General features: G+C 46.3%; 1 protein-coding gene across 1 annotated transcript in view; it reads left to right on the forward strand.

Annotated features, from left to right (window-relative positions):
• The first annotated feature begins 3,477 nt into the window (after positions 1-3,477).
• Positions 3,478-16,287, forward strand: part of METTL22 (methyltransferase 22, Kin17 lysine) — a 141,198-nt gene continuing 128,388 nt past the window's right edge. Inside the window, exon 1 of the mRNA XM_049639356.1 lies at positions 3,478-3,561. Within this exon, the coding sequence (XP_049495313.1) occupies positions 3,478-3,561 (84 nt within the window). The remainder of the gene's footprint in view (positions 3,562-16,287) is intronic.

Genomic DNA, 16,287 nt, shown 5'->3' on the forward strand with positions numbered 1-16,287 from the left:
GGGTCATGTGAGACATTATTATCCTAAAAGGACCTACCACCAGAAAGCATCCAGATTAAAAGTGGTTTGATAATTGGTTGGGGATGTTTGTGCCAAAGACTCCGAGTAGCCCTCTAGTAAGGAAACCTGCTTATTTTGCACACGTATATGAGCAACGGGCCTTTCTATTCACATCCCATACCGCATGCTCGGGGGATGACTAACTCGATAAGAAAGTGCCTGTTAAGTGCCTAGTATCTACTAGCAGATCCCTAATAACTGGTCATTATATGTATTATTATTTCATTTCATCCTTAATAATCCCTGTGAGATGAATGATATGCCACTCCTTCCACGGTTGGAGAAACTAAAAAGCAGGGCCATGAAGGGCACTGCCCAGTCACACCACCAGGAAGGAACAGACGGCAATTTCTCCTCTCCCTGTGGTCCTGGCAATGCCGTCAATCTCCCTCCCTCGGTGTGGGACACTGACGGCCGATCCCTGATCCCTCCCACAGCTGTTGTCATTGGCTCAGGGATGGGCACGTGACCTGGGCTGTCAATCATACTCCCAAGACGTGTGACACAGGCCAGCCAATTCGCCAATCCCTCCCACGGCCGTTGTGATTGGCTCAGGGCCGGGCACGTGATCCCCGGCAGGACCAATCATCCTCCCCCTGACGTTAATCCACGAGAGCTGGGCGTTTTCCACCACACGGCTCCTGGCAGCCATCTTGCTGACCATGGGGTGGTTCCCTTGTGAAGAATGCTGTGTGGCTGAGACAAGCCGGGGTGAGAAATGCAGGGTCAGAGAGACAAAGTCCTAACAAAGCACTGGAGTCCCAGGATGACACAGACGCCGAGCTATACGTTTCCTTTGGCCCGTTTGATCTGACTTTGTGTCACAACTGAAACCATCTTGAATGTATACAGTGGTCCGTGCGCATTTGCTGTTTTGTGAGTGTGTGTGTGTGCGCACGTGTGCGTGTAAAATACATGTGCGCCTGAGCCACCCGTAAGGGTGGTGATCGCGTCTATTTGTCTAAAAATCAGAACCTGTAATGGAACTAGATTAGGAAGCGGGATGAACAGTAGTGAAAAAAGACATTTAAAGCAGATTTTGAAATCCCCAAAGAAGGCAGTTTAACCTGGAAATGCTGACATAAGGTAAACCACAGAAGCACAAACGGCCCCACTATAATTAGTTTACCTTTCAATTTTATCCGAATTCAACTCCTGAGGACTCTGGCTGAGCATTCCAAGAGGCACGAAGTCTCAGCCACCGGTGTCACGGCCAGGAGTCCCCGCAGAGGCGCTGTTGACTCAGCTCAGTGCACACTCCGCAGCCTCCGAGCGGCCTAGAGGCTTGCTAACAGCCGTGTGCGCGTCCCTCGTGGGCCCCAGACCCTAGATCCCAGTCCAGGGGAGACCAGGCAGCAGGCTGTTTAATGAAGGCAGAGCACAGGGCTGGTGGGGCATTTGTAAGTGGAGCGAGGGAGAAGATCTGCGTGCAAAGCAAGCCTGAACACAGTACACGGTTGCTGCTTAATTACATCCAGCTCCGGAGTCCTTTGCTGGTGGAAAGGCACCAAAGTGGTGTGCACATGCACATGCGTGCGGGCGCACACAGCCCGCACAAAGGATGAAAAGAAAAAAGAAAATCCATGCCAGGCATTCACAATGCAGCTCCTGATTGATTAGCCAGCAACCTCCAAAGTCAGCGATGCCAGCAACCCAAGTCTCTGCAAGCTCCCGGCTTCTCTTTTAGGAAAAAGAAAAAGGAAAAGAAAGAGGGATGCAAGCTCTCCTCTGTCTTAGAAATAGCTGTGAAATAAAATCATAGGAAGATAAGAAAATGTGCTGGTCATATATGACAGCAGAGGGGAACTGAAAAAAAAAAAAAAAAAAAGAGGGACAGTGTATCGCCACACGGTCCGTACAAATGGCACCCAGTAGAGTTGTGCAGTGCACAACGTTCTTAACTGGGTGTGGAGGATCTGGATAAGAGGAGAAAAGTCAACATTTTCTGCCTGTCCATTGCCCAGTTGCTTCCAATGCCATTCCCAATGCCCTCTCCTCATATGTGTTTGTAAAAAATTCCCATCTAATTGCCCCCGTTTCCTTACCTGTAACACAGGGTGTTGGGCCAGAAGCTCTGAAAAGAACCATCAACTCTAGGAACTCATTAGTTATATCTTTGAAATGGAAAAGATCTATGAAGTACATCTGGTCCAGGCCCCTGTATTTCAAACTCATGAGATTAGCATAGTTGATTGGCTAAGGATGTAGACTTCGGAGAGAGAATGAACTGAGACTGAGTCCCATCTTTTCCAATTCCTTGTGTGATTAAATAAATCTTCCCCCCACCCCAACCAAATCTCCACTTTCTTATCTGTAAGAGGGGGTGAAAACATAATCCCAGATGATAGAGCTCTCCTGAGCATTCAATAAAATAAAGCGTATAGAAGATGAGCTCATGCTGGCCTGTGGTTAGCATCTAATCGATGCGGCTCTTGTTACCATTAATATCATTAAGCTTATGCTGCATATGAAGTGAAATGGGTCCCTTAGCTGGTAAGGAGATGGAGGGGGAAATGTCCCCCCTCCCCACTTTAGTACTACTTATGCTCATCATTGATGCTGTGAAATGGCCACAAGGAGGGCAGATAAAGTTTCCTCCAGGGAAGAGGGGAGGTGGGATGGCCCCATTCCCACCTCCACCCCCACCCCTACAGCTCCACCATACTAGCCATGGGACCTAAGGAATAAATTTCTGCACTCATAGCTGCATTTACGGCATCTTGAGAAGCCCCTGAGTCCTCAAAAGCTCTTCCCACCTAATGAAGAGATCTGAAATGTCACCATTAAGGGTATCGTCACTTAGATGAAGACTAATCTCCATTAAGAGCCAAATATCCATGGGAAAAGAGTTGAGTTACTACAAATGAAAAACAATCTAAGAGCAGCTTTGACTGAAGGAGGAAAACTGAAATATTAGAGAAGGGAAATAAGCAAAGCATCCACAATAGGTGAGAATAAGGGGTGAGAACTCCACTTTTGCACAGTTTCCCCCTAGCCATGGGATGGTGTGAGTCTGCACACAATACACACCAGTATTTGTGTCTCGTGGCCCTGAGCTTAAATTCAGTAAACTTTCAGAAAATTCAAAGAAACCCTATCCTATCCCCCTGAATAAATCAAGTCCCAGAAGGAGTTAAAAACTGTCTAAGGCCACACAGCAAGCTGTATAGACGAGCTCACACTTTCAAATGCTTGACCTGTGTTCTTTGCATGAAATCATGCCGCCTCCTGGCACCGTTCTTCTCATAAAGGAGAAGTCAAGGCACAAGCGAGATTAATTCAAGGCTTACGGTGCTGGCAGAGAGTTAGGACTTCAGAGCTATTCCCGAGGACCCCCATCCACCACCACCCGCCCTCCAAAAGAGCAGCTCCAAAAACAAAGGCAATACTTCCATTGGTGAATCCTAAGACGAAGGCATGGAGTTTGAAGATCCAAGTCCTGATGGCTGTGTGACCATGGCCACGTTACAAAACTTCAGCTCCCTCAACGGACAAACTACAGTAATGGTCCTCCCCATTTTACAGAGCTGCTGGAAGATTAATGAGCTGAAACATGAGGAAGATTCTGTCAGCCTCTAAGGTGCTGGGTCGATGTTTCTGCTTTTTGTGTTTCTGAAATCCCCTTTCTCTCTCTCTGATTCTTGACCTTATATTTAGAGTAAGCCCACTTGCAACCATCTTCCCCCGCCCCCAACTTCCTACCCCTTTTCAGTTTCCCCGCATATCCAGTACTCCAAAGTTCTGACTGAGGAGACCCACCCCTACGTGTATTTGACAAATGAATCTATTTATTTTCATTTCTATTCTGCACGATGCGTGCCAGTCTGCAATATCTTCACAATCCTATCTTGTGAAGAATACCTTAAGGTACCTTTCTGATTGACTTCCTCAATCTATATGCAGATTTGTGCTAAGCCAGTAAATAATTTGTAACAATTTGCATTGAGTTTATGGTTTCTCTAATCCAACCCTGATCATTTGTAAATTGTTTTCATTCATGTGCAGATCAACTGTAATAAGACTGCTAATAAAAGAGTGGTTAATAAAATTTATAATGGGAAGACAAAGCATAATTTAGAGGCAGGTATTTTTGACACAAGGGCTTTTCCGGGCTGTAGGCAAAAGCAGATTAATAAAATTCTATTTGTTTTTACTTTACATTCTAAAGAATACTTCATGGTGAAATGTGGTCTTGAATCCTTTTTCTGCCTCCTGGCCTTGACTGCTGGTCGTGAATGATAGCATTTTCCCCTGTCTTGAGAAACTTTTCCAGTAATGACTCAGTCTCTCAGCAACTCAAGGTGAGTGGTTGGGAAGGGGACGAGTTGGTATGCATTCACCTATTCATTTACTCAAGAAACATTGACGAAATACCAACGTGGAGGGAAACGGGGATACTTCCCTCCATGAACTGACAAAGTGCTAACTATCGAGAATCTAGATGTGCCTAGAAAAGCACATAATACGTAGTATGTGATTAATAAATGTTTCTGGAACAAATGAGTCTACTATCCAACCTGCTCCACTCACCCACAACTCTGGAACCCTAGTACTGAAGACAAAGTCTATTTGGCTGAAGGAATCCTGAAATAGTTAATAGTCCCCTGCCACGTACCATATCATGGGACTCAGGTAAAGCCTGGACCTCTCTCAAAAATAAACATTAAAATTTTTTTTTTAAATATCACGCTATACCGAGTCCCCAAAAGGAAGGGTAAATTCCCCCATGGAGGAGAAGTCAGAGGGTATATTCTTGGAACAGAAAGCCCGTTGCCGCCATGGGCCTGACATGTCAAGTTTTTCATGGGACCAGAGCATGACCAAACGCGGTCCCGAGCGGCGGCTGCCAAAGTCCTGTTGTAGGATGATGACCTCAATTTCCCCTTCTGTCAGTCAGGCCATCTTCCCAGGCCCCATGTCTAATTCAGAAGCCTTCTGTACACTTCAAATTCACCCCGTTTTGCCCCTGGGGCTCAGGGACCTGAGCCAATAGCTCCCACAGCTGCCTTTCTCTTTCAGCGCTTTTTATAGAATAAGGAGTGATTGAGAGGAGGAAGAGCAGATCAGAAGGAGACAGTGAAATGTCATCGGCATTACATAATTTGTACTATCACTTGTCAACACTGATCCCCTTACCACTATCCCTTTGACAGATGGATGACGCAGGATTGTGGAATACTAACAAGTAAAAGAGGGGATAAAAAGACAACCATGTTTGATTACCCTCTGCAGTCGAAGGATTTGAAAGTCATGACACTGGTTATTACTATGGTCTTTGGAGAGATGAACAGAAACTTAATCTATCTAATAAAATTGCCTCGAGAGATAAACTTAATCTAAACTTTCTTTCAGCTATCTCTCAGTATAATCTAATGGATTTTTCTTGCTCTCCATTGCAGCACACGACAGCTGGGTAGAAGATAGACCCACCACGTTAATTAATCACTTCACTCTTGTCAAATGGACATGGCGTGCGAAACAGAAACTGGTGCTTCTGAATGTATTGGGGTCCCATATTTAATAGAACCCGTCTGATGGGACAGTCACAGCCTTTCAGCCTGGGAGGATACGAGAGTGCCAGTAGGTATAACTTGTAGAACTTTGAGAAGAGTATGATGGGGTCGTAAGGGTTAAAAGGGGGCTCGAGAGATAGCCAAATACAGCCTTTTAAGACTTCCTGAGCTATCACCATAGGAAAAGGCGTGGGAGTGGGGAGAATGAAGTGGTCACCATATGCCTGGGCTGTGCTGGGCCCTGGGGAAACAATGGTATGTGACAGAGAGCCTGCCCTCGCACCGATTATAGTCTAGCCCAGAGATCATCAATTTAAAAAGCACATTTCCTGGTATGCATATATGCTGGTTGACTTCAGGTGGGAAGAAAAACAGCTTGGGGAAGAGTGTTGTGCTGGGTCAGCCACCTGCATCCAGACCTTCTCCAGGAAAAGTTTGGTCATCCTCAGCTCTCCAAGCTGTGTCAAATGCTGTCTTCCCTTTCTTGGTTATTGGGCCAGAGATCAAACCAACCAGCGTGCCCTTGGGCCAAGGGTATGCCATTAGAGTACTAACCAGTCTCAGAAGTTATGTGGCAGGGTCTATGCCCTCCAGTGGGGCTATTTCCATCAGCCTTTCTTCCCCAGGTCCTTCCTCCCCACCAAGTGCTTTCTGAGCCCTTCTCTAGTATGTATTAATAATTTTGCTCTTTCTAGTATATGCCTTTGTATGTGGGATAAAGGAATTGATATTTATGCACACTTAATATAAGCCAGATCCTTGCTCAGGGATTTGGGTAATTATGAAGACATCGTCTTTTTTAGCAGAGGGAATGGAGATTCATCTTAGGGAGAGAGTTACCTTTATTGGCATTATTTGATAAGCCTGCTATGGGTGAGATATAGGCGTCTACATTCCGATACCAAGTGTAATAAGGAAGAAAGGAGATACTGTGTCTGAAAGTGGGGAGAAAGATTTCCTGCTCCCCGAGAAGGTGGAAAGCAGAACGGGTCACCCCACAGGGAAGGGCTCAAAAAGAGGTGTCTCCTGATGACCTCACCAAGGAGAGGCTTTGGGATAAAGAGAAATATCAGGGCACCTGGGTGGCTCGGTCAGTTAAGCATCTGACTTCGGCTCAGGTCATGATCTCACGGTCCGTGAGTTCGAGCCCCCGTCGGGCTCTGTGCTGACAGCTCAGAGTCTGGAGCCTGTGTCAGATTCTGTGTCTCCCTCTCTCTCTCTCTGCTCCTCCCCTGTTCATGCTCTGTCTCTCTCTGTCTCAAAAATAAATAAACGTTAAAAAAAATAAAAAAATTAAAAAAAGAGAAATATCAAATGCTGTGTGCAACATCAACACCCCCTCTGGGTTCCAGACAGAATATTCAGAAAAGGCGGCATTACTCTCTAACACATCATCAAGTAGATTCCTCGGGGGGATCTCAGAAGAGATTGGGGAGTCCATCTGATTTGTGAGGCTATAGGACAGAACACAAAGGCTTCCTCAACACCCCCCCGAAATTAGTGAACATTTATTTACCAACTCCTCCCTCAAATCCTGTAAGACAGATATTTTCCTTTCCTTTACTAAGGAAACCATTAATTTATGGATTCATTCCATCATTTATTCCAGAAATCTTTACTTAGTGGCTATCACATACTAGGGAATGTTCTAGGTCCTGGGGTTACATCAGTGAACAAGCCAAGCTTTTTTTCTTCTTCTCTTTCTTGCTTTTTATTTATTTATTTACTTACTTACTTACTTACTTACTTACTTACTTATTTTTGCCTTCATTTCACTTATAGTCTAGAGAAGGAGATAAAATAAATCAGATAATCATCCCAGTTAATAATTAATTCATCTCAATTCATTCCCCACAATTGCAACAAGCATTAAGAAGGAAACACACAGCAAGTTGTGGAGACCCAGACAAGCCTGGGGAAGTCATGAAAGGTTTTCACGAAGGAACAATGTTTCGTTTGAGACCTCAGTACTGCGTGGAAGTTAGCCAGATAAAGATAAAGAGGAGGTTGAAGGTGTACCTAGCAGAGGGAACAGCACATGCAAAATCCCTGAGGCAGGACGGGTAGAAGCTGGACAACCTTGAGGCATCAAAAAGCCAGTTTCGCTGATGCCGCGTGTGAAAGAGGAAATGATCCAAGAGGAAACTGTAGCAGTCAGACAATGGCACATCGTACAAGTCACGGGAGAGATGGTGAACTTCACACAAGCGTCACAGGAAGTCATGAAAAGGTTTTGAATGGGGTCCTAACGTGACCATAGTTGCCAGGCTTAGAGAAGTCAAACACTTCTGTGGAGATCGCCTAGTGAGTGGGGCTCAGAGCTGAGACTGCATCTTGACCCACCTGACTTTGAGGGACATGCTCAGCGCGGTCTGTAATGTGGTACAACTATCCTCTGCAGAAGCCCCATCCTCCAAGTTGGGATAGGTGAAGCGGCACAACCCTGTTCCCTCCACGCACGCACACATGCACGCACACACCCTTGTGATACAGGAAACAAGGACCAAGAATTGGTCCCGATTATGAAAGCCGACAGAGGAAAGAAAGCTCACAAAATACGGTAGGGATAGGAGACCTGTCCCTATTGTTCCTGAAAGAGCAAGGATGTCAACCAAGACTTAAAGGATGGGTGGATCTCTGAAAGGTGGAGAAGCAATTGTGGACAGAAGGAAAGGACGTGGTAGCAAAGTATCCAGGAGCAGGAATGATTAACAGGTGAGTTTAGCAGCGATAAAGGACTGGGGAGCAAGACTTCAATTAATGGTCACAAGTCACATATAAAATCATAACAGTGGGGCGCCTGGGTGGCCCAGTCGGTTACGAGTCTGACTTCAGCTCAGGTCATGATCTTGCAGTTTGTGGGTTCAAGCCCCGCATTGGGCTCTGTGCTGACAGCTTGGAGCCCGGAGCCTGCTTCGGGTTCGGTGTCTCCCTCTCTGTCTCCATCAAAAATAAATAAATGTAAATTTTAAAAAAATTTAAATCATAACAGTAACTTACCATTTATCGGAGTCTACACTGAATGAGCCAGGCATTCCCCAGGAGACAGAGGTTGAGAGAATAATTCCACTGTTACACACCCCCGTAAGGTAGATTTCCCTACCTCGGCTTTACAGGCGACACTAAGAGACAGGAGGCACTTTGGTCAAGATGTTGAGGTAGGATTTCTACCCAGGCCTGTGGAATTCCTTGCATCGTGCTACACTGTGTCCTTGAAAATGCAGTTTTAGATGTCTACGGCCGGCTAATGAGTGATCTCCAAACTTAGGGACCTTCAACAACAACTTTATTATCTTGCAGTTTCTATGGGGACCCAGATGTGGCTTTGCTGGGGCCTCTTCTTCAGGGTCTCTGACAGGCTACGGTCAGGGTGTGCCCATCAGGACGTCAGTACATCTCAAGACTCCACTGGGGAAAGACTCCCAGGCCAGAATTCATTCAGCCGCTCGGTAGCTTTTCACCCTCAGTTCTCTGCTAAGTGGGCATCTCCAACATGGCGGCTTACCTCCACAACGCACGCACGGTGAGAAGGCAAGAAAAAAAATATCGGGGCCCCTGGGTGGCTCAATCGGTTAAGCGTCCGACTTCGGCTCAGGTCATGATCTCTGACTTCGGCTCAGCTCATGATCTCATGGCCCATGAGTTCAGGCCCCACATCCGGCTCTGTGCTGCCAGCTCAGAGCCTAGAGCCTGCTTCGGATTCTGTGTCTCCCTCTGTCTCTGCCCCTCCCCTGCTCAGTCTCTCTCTGTCTCTCTCTGTCTCTCTCTCCCTCTCTCAAAAATAAACATTAAAAAAATTCTTTAAAAAAAAAAAGAAGAAGAAGAAAATATCAGCAAGAAGGAAGTCACGGTCTTGTGTAGCCGAATCACAGAAATGACAGCCCATCACTTTTTCTGTGTTGTACTCACTAGGAGCAAATCACCAGGTGCAGCCCACAATCACCGGGTGAATTATCACGTGATGGGGATCGCCGAGGCCATCTTTGAAAGCTACCTGTCATAAACACAGGAAAGGACTCATCCAGCTCTGTGTTTTGATTGAAGTTATGCACCCTCTTGAATCCAGATTCTTCACCTACACACAGGAGACGAAAGGGAATTATATCCACCCAACACACTGCCTTCTCCATAATAAGAATTCAAGAAGCGGTTGCTACTTATGAAGGAGGCTGGGCTAAGCCCCTAGTAGCTTCACCAATCCCTGACTTTCTTGGTCCTTCCTGACAGATGATGATTTTACGAACTCCCGTCTTAGACCACTGGCAAATATTTCCTGGTCCCTTGGGTAGCATTTCCTCAGCCCCTTTCCAAAAGCGGTGCCTTTCCTATTGAGATAAACTCATGAGGTGACAAGAGAATGTTCATCTTCAATAAAACATCCCTAAGCAGATGAACGCAAATCCGTTAGACAAATGTTTCTGCTCATGTTAATAGAGCTCTGAATCATCTCGGCCTCCTGAGTCAACACAAAACATGACCGCCCTTTCTAAGTTTTGCCAAGGAAAAAAAAACCAAGTTGGTTTTTATCTACCCTTTCAAAATCTCCAGTTTTGCCCACCACCCAAGTGATTAGCTCCCTTTCAAATGACCACTTCCTGATGCTTTTCTACCTTGACATCCATAAGGGAACATGCTCTGGGTCTCTCCAAGATGAAAAGAGTTGTTAAAGGCAGATATCCACACTCCCATTTCCCTTGGAAAGCAGGTAGCCGGCTGGGCAGCCGAATTCACCGGGCTCTCACGACCTGGTTTTCTCAAGGACTTGGCAGGGAAGTGAATTTGGCAACAGGGAAGATGCGGTTTCCAGGCATGAGGGTGACTTGGGGTCAACGTGCCCAGGACCACAGGGCAGGAAACTCATGAAGGAGGGCAACGCCAGTGGAAAATGACCACTCAGGACAGCCATCTTGGACAGACAGACCCATGAGCACGGGGCCTACGGATCCGTTTATGTATTGAATTGTGCAGTTTTCCCCCTTAAAAAAAAAATATTTCTCATCAGTGTTATCAGCATGGCCTCAAAATGACTTTCCCATTATGGCTTATAAACAAACCTTTATCACAGATAGCTTGCCTGCTGAATTAAGACACTGCGTTAAGCAGTATATTGCTTCTGTCTGGCAGATCAGCTGTTTGTAGGAAGATAATAATACCAAAACCAACCACAACAATCAGCTACTGTAAATTAACTTAACTGTGTGAAATAATGCCTCCCCTATCAGATTAGCTTTCTGAATGACTTTATCCTTAAATTAAAGCTTGCTGGGGCTGAAGAGTAAATCATTTAAATGGTGCCGGGTTTTTCAGGTAATGTCTTCATATATTACTGTAATTTCAACCCACCAAGGCATGCAGATGGCTTTGGTCTCTAGTTACTTGTCTCCAAAAAACGTCTCCTGCACTGCCATTTTGTAATTACAGTGCGGCTCAGTGCCTGCCACTACTAGATTTCCCAGGGTGCACCGGCAGCCAAGGCAATGTATCTTAAAATTATTATTCTTGTGTGGCCCTCGTAACATAAATGTAAATCTTTTATGCTAACGCTGTCAGAGGGTTAGCTCTGGGGCTCCAAGGTGTGCTGATGGAGAAATCACCCGCCATCCATCAACCGCGGACCATTTGGGATCTGGCAAATAACTCGTGTTGGGGGGAGGGGAGAGGATTCTACGCTGAATATTACTTTGTTGTCTGAGTCACTGCGATTTTTTTTTTTTTTTGAAGGGGAGGGCATCCTACAAAGCCATCTGGAAGGGGGGAGTCTCACAGCTCAGTAGCTTCCCCCTGGGAGGGTAGGAAAGTTTGCCACAAATATAGGTCACTCCATTATTACAGTGATGTCTTCTTCAGATTACATTCTGGAGAGAACAGGGTGAAGGAGTATCTTCAGGAAGCTTCCTGGAAGTTAACCTTTCTCTTTGCCTTGGGGAAGACAGTGCTGAGACAGTGTCTCTTCTAACGAAAGAGAATTACAGGTGTCTGGTCTTCGATTTGTTTTTTAATGTTTATTTACTTATTTTGAGAGACAGAGGGAGGGAGGGACAAAGAGAGAGAGGGAGGGAGAGAGAATCCCAACCAGGCTCCGTGCTGTCAGCTGAGGAGCCCGACGTGGGGCTCAAACCCACAAACTGTGAGACCATGACCTGAGCTGAAACCAAGAGTCAGTCATGGGAATAGGGAGAAATCAGGCAAGAAGGAGACACACCCAAGAGACAGGAGCTCAAACAGGAGACTCGGCGCTAATCCAGAGGGTCTCAGAAGCAACAAGGAGCATGCACTTGGGAGATGAGATGTTTTAAACAGCAGAAGCAAAGGGGGGAGAGGCAGATCCTAAGACCTCAATGGAAGAGAATATTAACAATGTAGTAGTATTGATAATAATAACAACAGAGTAAGAATAGCAATAACAATGATGATGCTAACAATTACAGTAACAATAATCATACTTACATAGCAATTCTTAAGTGCCAGGCACCGTTCGAAGAGATTTCCCCACTGTCTATTCTACCCTCCCCAATCAGTCTTCGGGGCTTTTCTTTGCAAACTGGCCTCAAAATGACTTTCCCATTATGGCTTATAAACAAACCTTTATCACAGATAGCTTGCCTGCTGAATTAAGACACTGCGTTAAGCAGTATATTGCTTATGATGATACGTGAGTAAGTCCATCTAACGTAGAGACAGGGCCCATTTCTTGAGAAACATGGACATCGGGCACTGCGGGGTAAGCCTCCCCCTCTGTCTGGCACACGGAGGCCAATAACTTAAAAGAGTGTCAGACTGAGTCAGAGGGTTCTGGTAAACATGTCCCTGGCTGACCCGGTGGACCATGACTGCAGTGGCCAAATTTCATCAACCTAAGAGCCCTTCACTTAAGAATTTTTTTCCCCAATTCCCAAGTTCATTAATAAGGGTAACAATAAGGGTTCGGCAGTGAAGTGCTTTATTCGCACCAGGCACCCCAAAGCACATGACAGCAAGCATCTCATTTACTCCTCCCAACAACCCTATTGGAGAGACCATTATTATCTTTGTTTTACAAATACGAAACCTAGAGCCCGAAGAGTTTAAATGACTTCACCAGAGAGGATGAGACGAAGCCAGGATTTGAGTCCTAAAAGTCTGACTGTTAGCCGTTAATCTGTATTGTCTTGGCTGTAATATGCCATTTCCATAGTGAGGAAAGGTACTAAAATATAGAGTGCCTCTTAATGCCAAGTCTTATTTTAAACTATACCCATTTTTTTTTTAATTTTTAAATGTTTATTTTTGAGAGACAGAGTGAAAGCAGGGGAGGGGCAGAGACAGAGGAAGACAGAGAATCTGAAGCAGGCTCCAGACTCTGAGCTGTCAGCACACAGCCTGACACGGGGCTCAAAGTCACAAACAGTGAGATCATGACCTGAGTCAAAGTCGGACGCTTAATCAACTGAGCCACCCAAGTGCCCCAAAAAACTATATCCGATATTTTAATTCAACTATGTGGACTCTACAAGGAAATGATAAGCACCCATACTGAAATATGTACCTGTACACCCTTGCCCACTTGCCTAAGGATGTGCCCCATCACAGCCGCTGATATTTCCATGATGCCTTTGTATGGGTCAGCTGTGTCTACGTCATGCTTTGGTAACAAAACCTCCTTGAGTCTCAATGACTTTTGACAACAAAGGTTTATTTCTCAGCCACATAACCAGTAGGTTGAGGGCCAGCTGTGGCCCTGCTTCCTGAAGGATCAAGTCCTGTCCAGAACATCGCCACGCTCATGACAGCGGGAAAAGAGTGATGCCGCATGGCTCTCAGGACTTCTCGGGAGTCCCTCCTGTTACTTCACTCGCATATCATTACCGAAGCAAGTCACATGAACAAGCTGATATCCATGGGGTGAAAAGAACCCCCACAGACACCACTACAAAGAGCTGGTAGCAGATGGACAGGGAACCTACCCTGACCTCCCCGGCTCATTAGAGCTGCCACCCACAGCTGACCAGACTATGGGTAAATAAGTGCATGTGTGCTTCAGAAATGGTATCATTCTGTATGTTTTCTTCTAAAGTTCTTTCCAACCATCTAAGTCCTTCCAGAGCGTTTTTCTCCAAGACACTAGTATAGGAAGGTCTGTCTTAGGATGGGTTCCCCAGGAAAGAGACTCAGATTAGCAAGCACGAGGTTTCCTGGGGAGTGCTGGCCGAGTCAGCACCTGGGGGGCAGCGGGAAGCGGAACAGAGAATTGGGAGGGGCAATGCGTCTCCAACAAGGATCTCTGGAGAGTTCTGGAGCTCGCAAGACCTTGGAATTACCCTACATTGAGGCAAGAAGGCCAGTGGCTTCTCCCCCACATCGTACAATTGATGCATTTGGGTGACCTTGGGTGATGCCACTTTCCCAGGCCAAAGGAATTTCCAGGAGAGCAACTTAGTCGAGTGGTTTCATCCCTCAGTGCTCTCAGCAGCATGGAAAACGGCAGCCTCGGTCCTAAGAGGGCAGCCGGGCAGTGCCACCCGCCGGTCATCACAGTTTCCAGTTCTTTCAGAGCCCAGGGTTGACCCCAGCACCTTCCGAGAAAAGTGGCCGTGTGCCTGTTTTAGGCGCACCCGGAGACTTCCACTTGTTAATCCCCCGTCTCAATTATAATGTGCAAGCCAGAGCGGGAATGCCTTGTTTAAGATTTTTAGAGTAATAGGCTATTATTTCTAAGAAGAAGAAATCATCCCCGTGGGCCAGTGACCTGGAGAGCTTTGCCATTTTTCTCCTTCTTTTTAAAGCTTTTGTGACCGGAGGTATTGGAGCTGCAGCGTTATGTGAGAAACTCCAAGCGAAGAGATTTGAACTTGACTTGAAGTCTTTCTTTAATATTCAATAAAAAGTTGGAGATTTATTGGCCTATGGCAGAGACCAATTTCCTGTTACATGGACCAGAGAGGAGATTAAAAAAAGATTTTTAGAGCAGCGCCCATATTTCTTAAGAGAGGCAAAGAATGGAGCTCTCCTAATTTTGTGGCTCGTGCTGCTAACGTGGCTCCTTTCTCTGGGCCGATCCGAAATTAGAAGGCTGGGACCAAAATCCTGCAGTCTCCCCACAGGGACCATTTCAATTTTCCTCTGAGTAGCAGCCCCATAAGGATCGTCTTCACAGCTGTAAGGTCAAGGTTGGAAGTGGCTGAGTGTGGAAAAGATTGAAGACCCTGCCACAGGCTTTCAGCGAAGTACATTGGCGTGCTCTCTGCAGCCAGAGGGGGGAGGAGTAATTCCAGCAGGCTTCGGAATTTAAAAGCTCTGCTACAAAGATCTGGGACAGGAAATATGGCAGAAAAGTACCGATGACAGACTGGCATGAGTTATCGATTCCCCCAGTGTAGCCGGCTCAGGGTCAGAGTGTCTCAGTTTGAATACCAGCTTTGTGACCTTGGACAAGTTACTTAACCTCTCTGTGCCCCTGATTCTTTGTCTGTATAACACAGAGAGCACCTACCTTACAGGGTAGCCATGTAGGTGGAAAGAAATAAAACATGGCAGGCTTGGAAACAATGCTGGCACATAGTGAGTACTCAGAATGCTAGCTTATTACTATTGTTGTATCAACTCATTGGAAAGCCAACTAAATCTGGACTGAGCCCTGCAGGCTCCGAACTGATACTACTGGAAGGAGGCTCCGTGGAATTAGGGAACAAGGGATTCATTTCAACCAGGCAAACAGTTATGGAGCCTCTGACGCGCAGCATGGGGCATGAAGATATGAAGACAACATGGCTCTTGCATCAGGAGAATCTACACTCCTAAAGAGAAGACAGACACACAAAGAGCAGCACACAGACCCAACAGCCATGCCTGCAATTATGATCCAAGTACAGAGGTAGCTCAGGACAGGGAGTATTAAGACGTCCTAAAGGGGGATATTGGAAGAGGGTTTTGACAGATGAATAGGAGTTTGACACGGTGAACGAGGTGGGGAGAAATCCCAGGCAAGGCGATAGCAAGTGAAAAGGAGCAGCTGTCTGAAAGAACACAGTCTGTGTGGATCTACAAAACGTCAGGCTTTCTGCAAGAGTGTGGGCTTATGGTAAGAAATTGTAGGTAGAGAGGTAATCGGAATGTCACAATAAGGAGTTTGGACATCCTGCCAACAACAGCAAAGCAAGGCTACGTGTCAGCTCCCCCCCGCCCCGCGCGATGCCCCCGGGTGGGGCTGCTTCCTCACTTGTCAGGTTCACCAGTGTTTTTGCGGCTAAAACAGGTCATCCTGCCACGCATCACACTTTAATTGGACATTTTCTGTACGTCAGAGAGACTGACATTCACCGACATGGCTTCAAGAATAAGACTCCCTACCCTGAAAAAGCTCAAAGTCGAGTGGGGAAGACACGTGATCACAATGCAACCTGAGAGGTAAGTGTGGGATGCCAGCAAACAGAGAGGAGAAAGTCCCGGCATGTGGGGAGGGGCGGGGGGGGGGGGGGGGGAGAACTCTGGAGAAGAAGCGTCATTTGCATGGGATCTTGAAGCACGAGTCAGAGCTCTATGAGCTGGAGAGCATGGGGAGCAACATTCAAGGCCGTGGAGGAACTAACTTAACTGTCCGGTGAGGTGAAAAAGTTCGGATAACTGAAACTATCCAGTGTGAGAGTGGGTAAGTCTTGTTGATTGGAATAGACCACCTCTTCCACAGTTCCCACCTCCTTTAAGATCCCATTGGCCAGAACTGGGTCACATGTTCATC

The sequence above is a fragment of the Panthera uncia genome, chromosome E3 (genome assembly GCF_023721935.1).
Source record: "Panthera uncia isolate 11264 chromosome E3, Puncia_PCG_1.0, whole genome shotgun sequence".
In the NCBI taxonomy this organism is placed as follows: domain Eukaryota; kingdom Metazoa; phylum Chordata; class Mammalia; order Carnivora; family Felidae; genus Panthera; species Panthera uncia.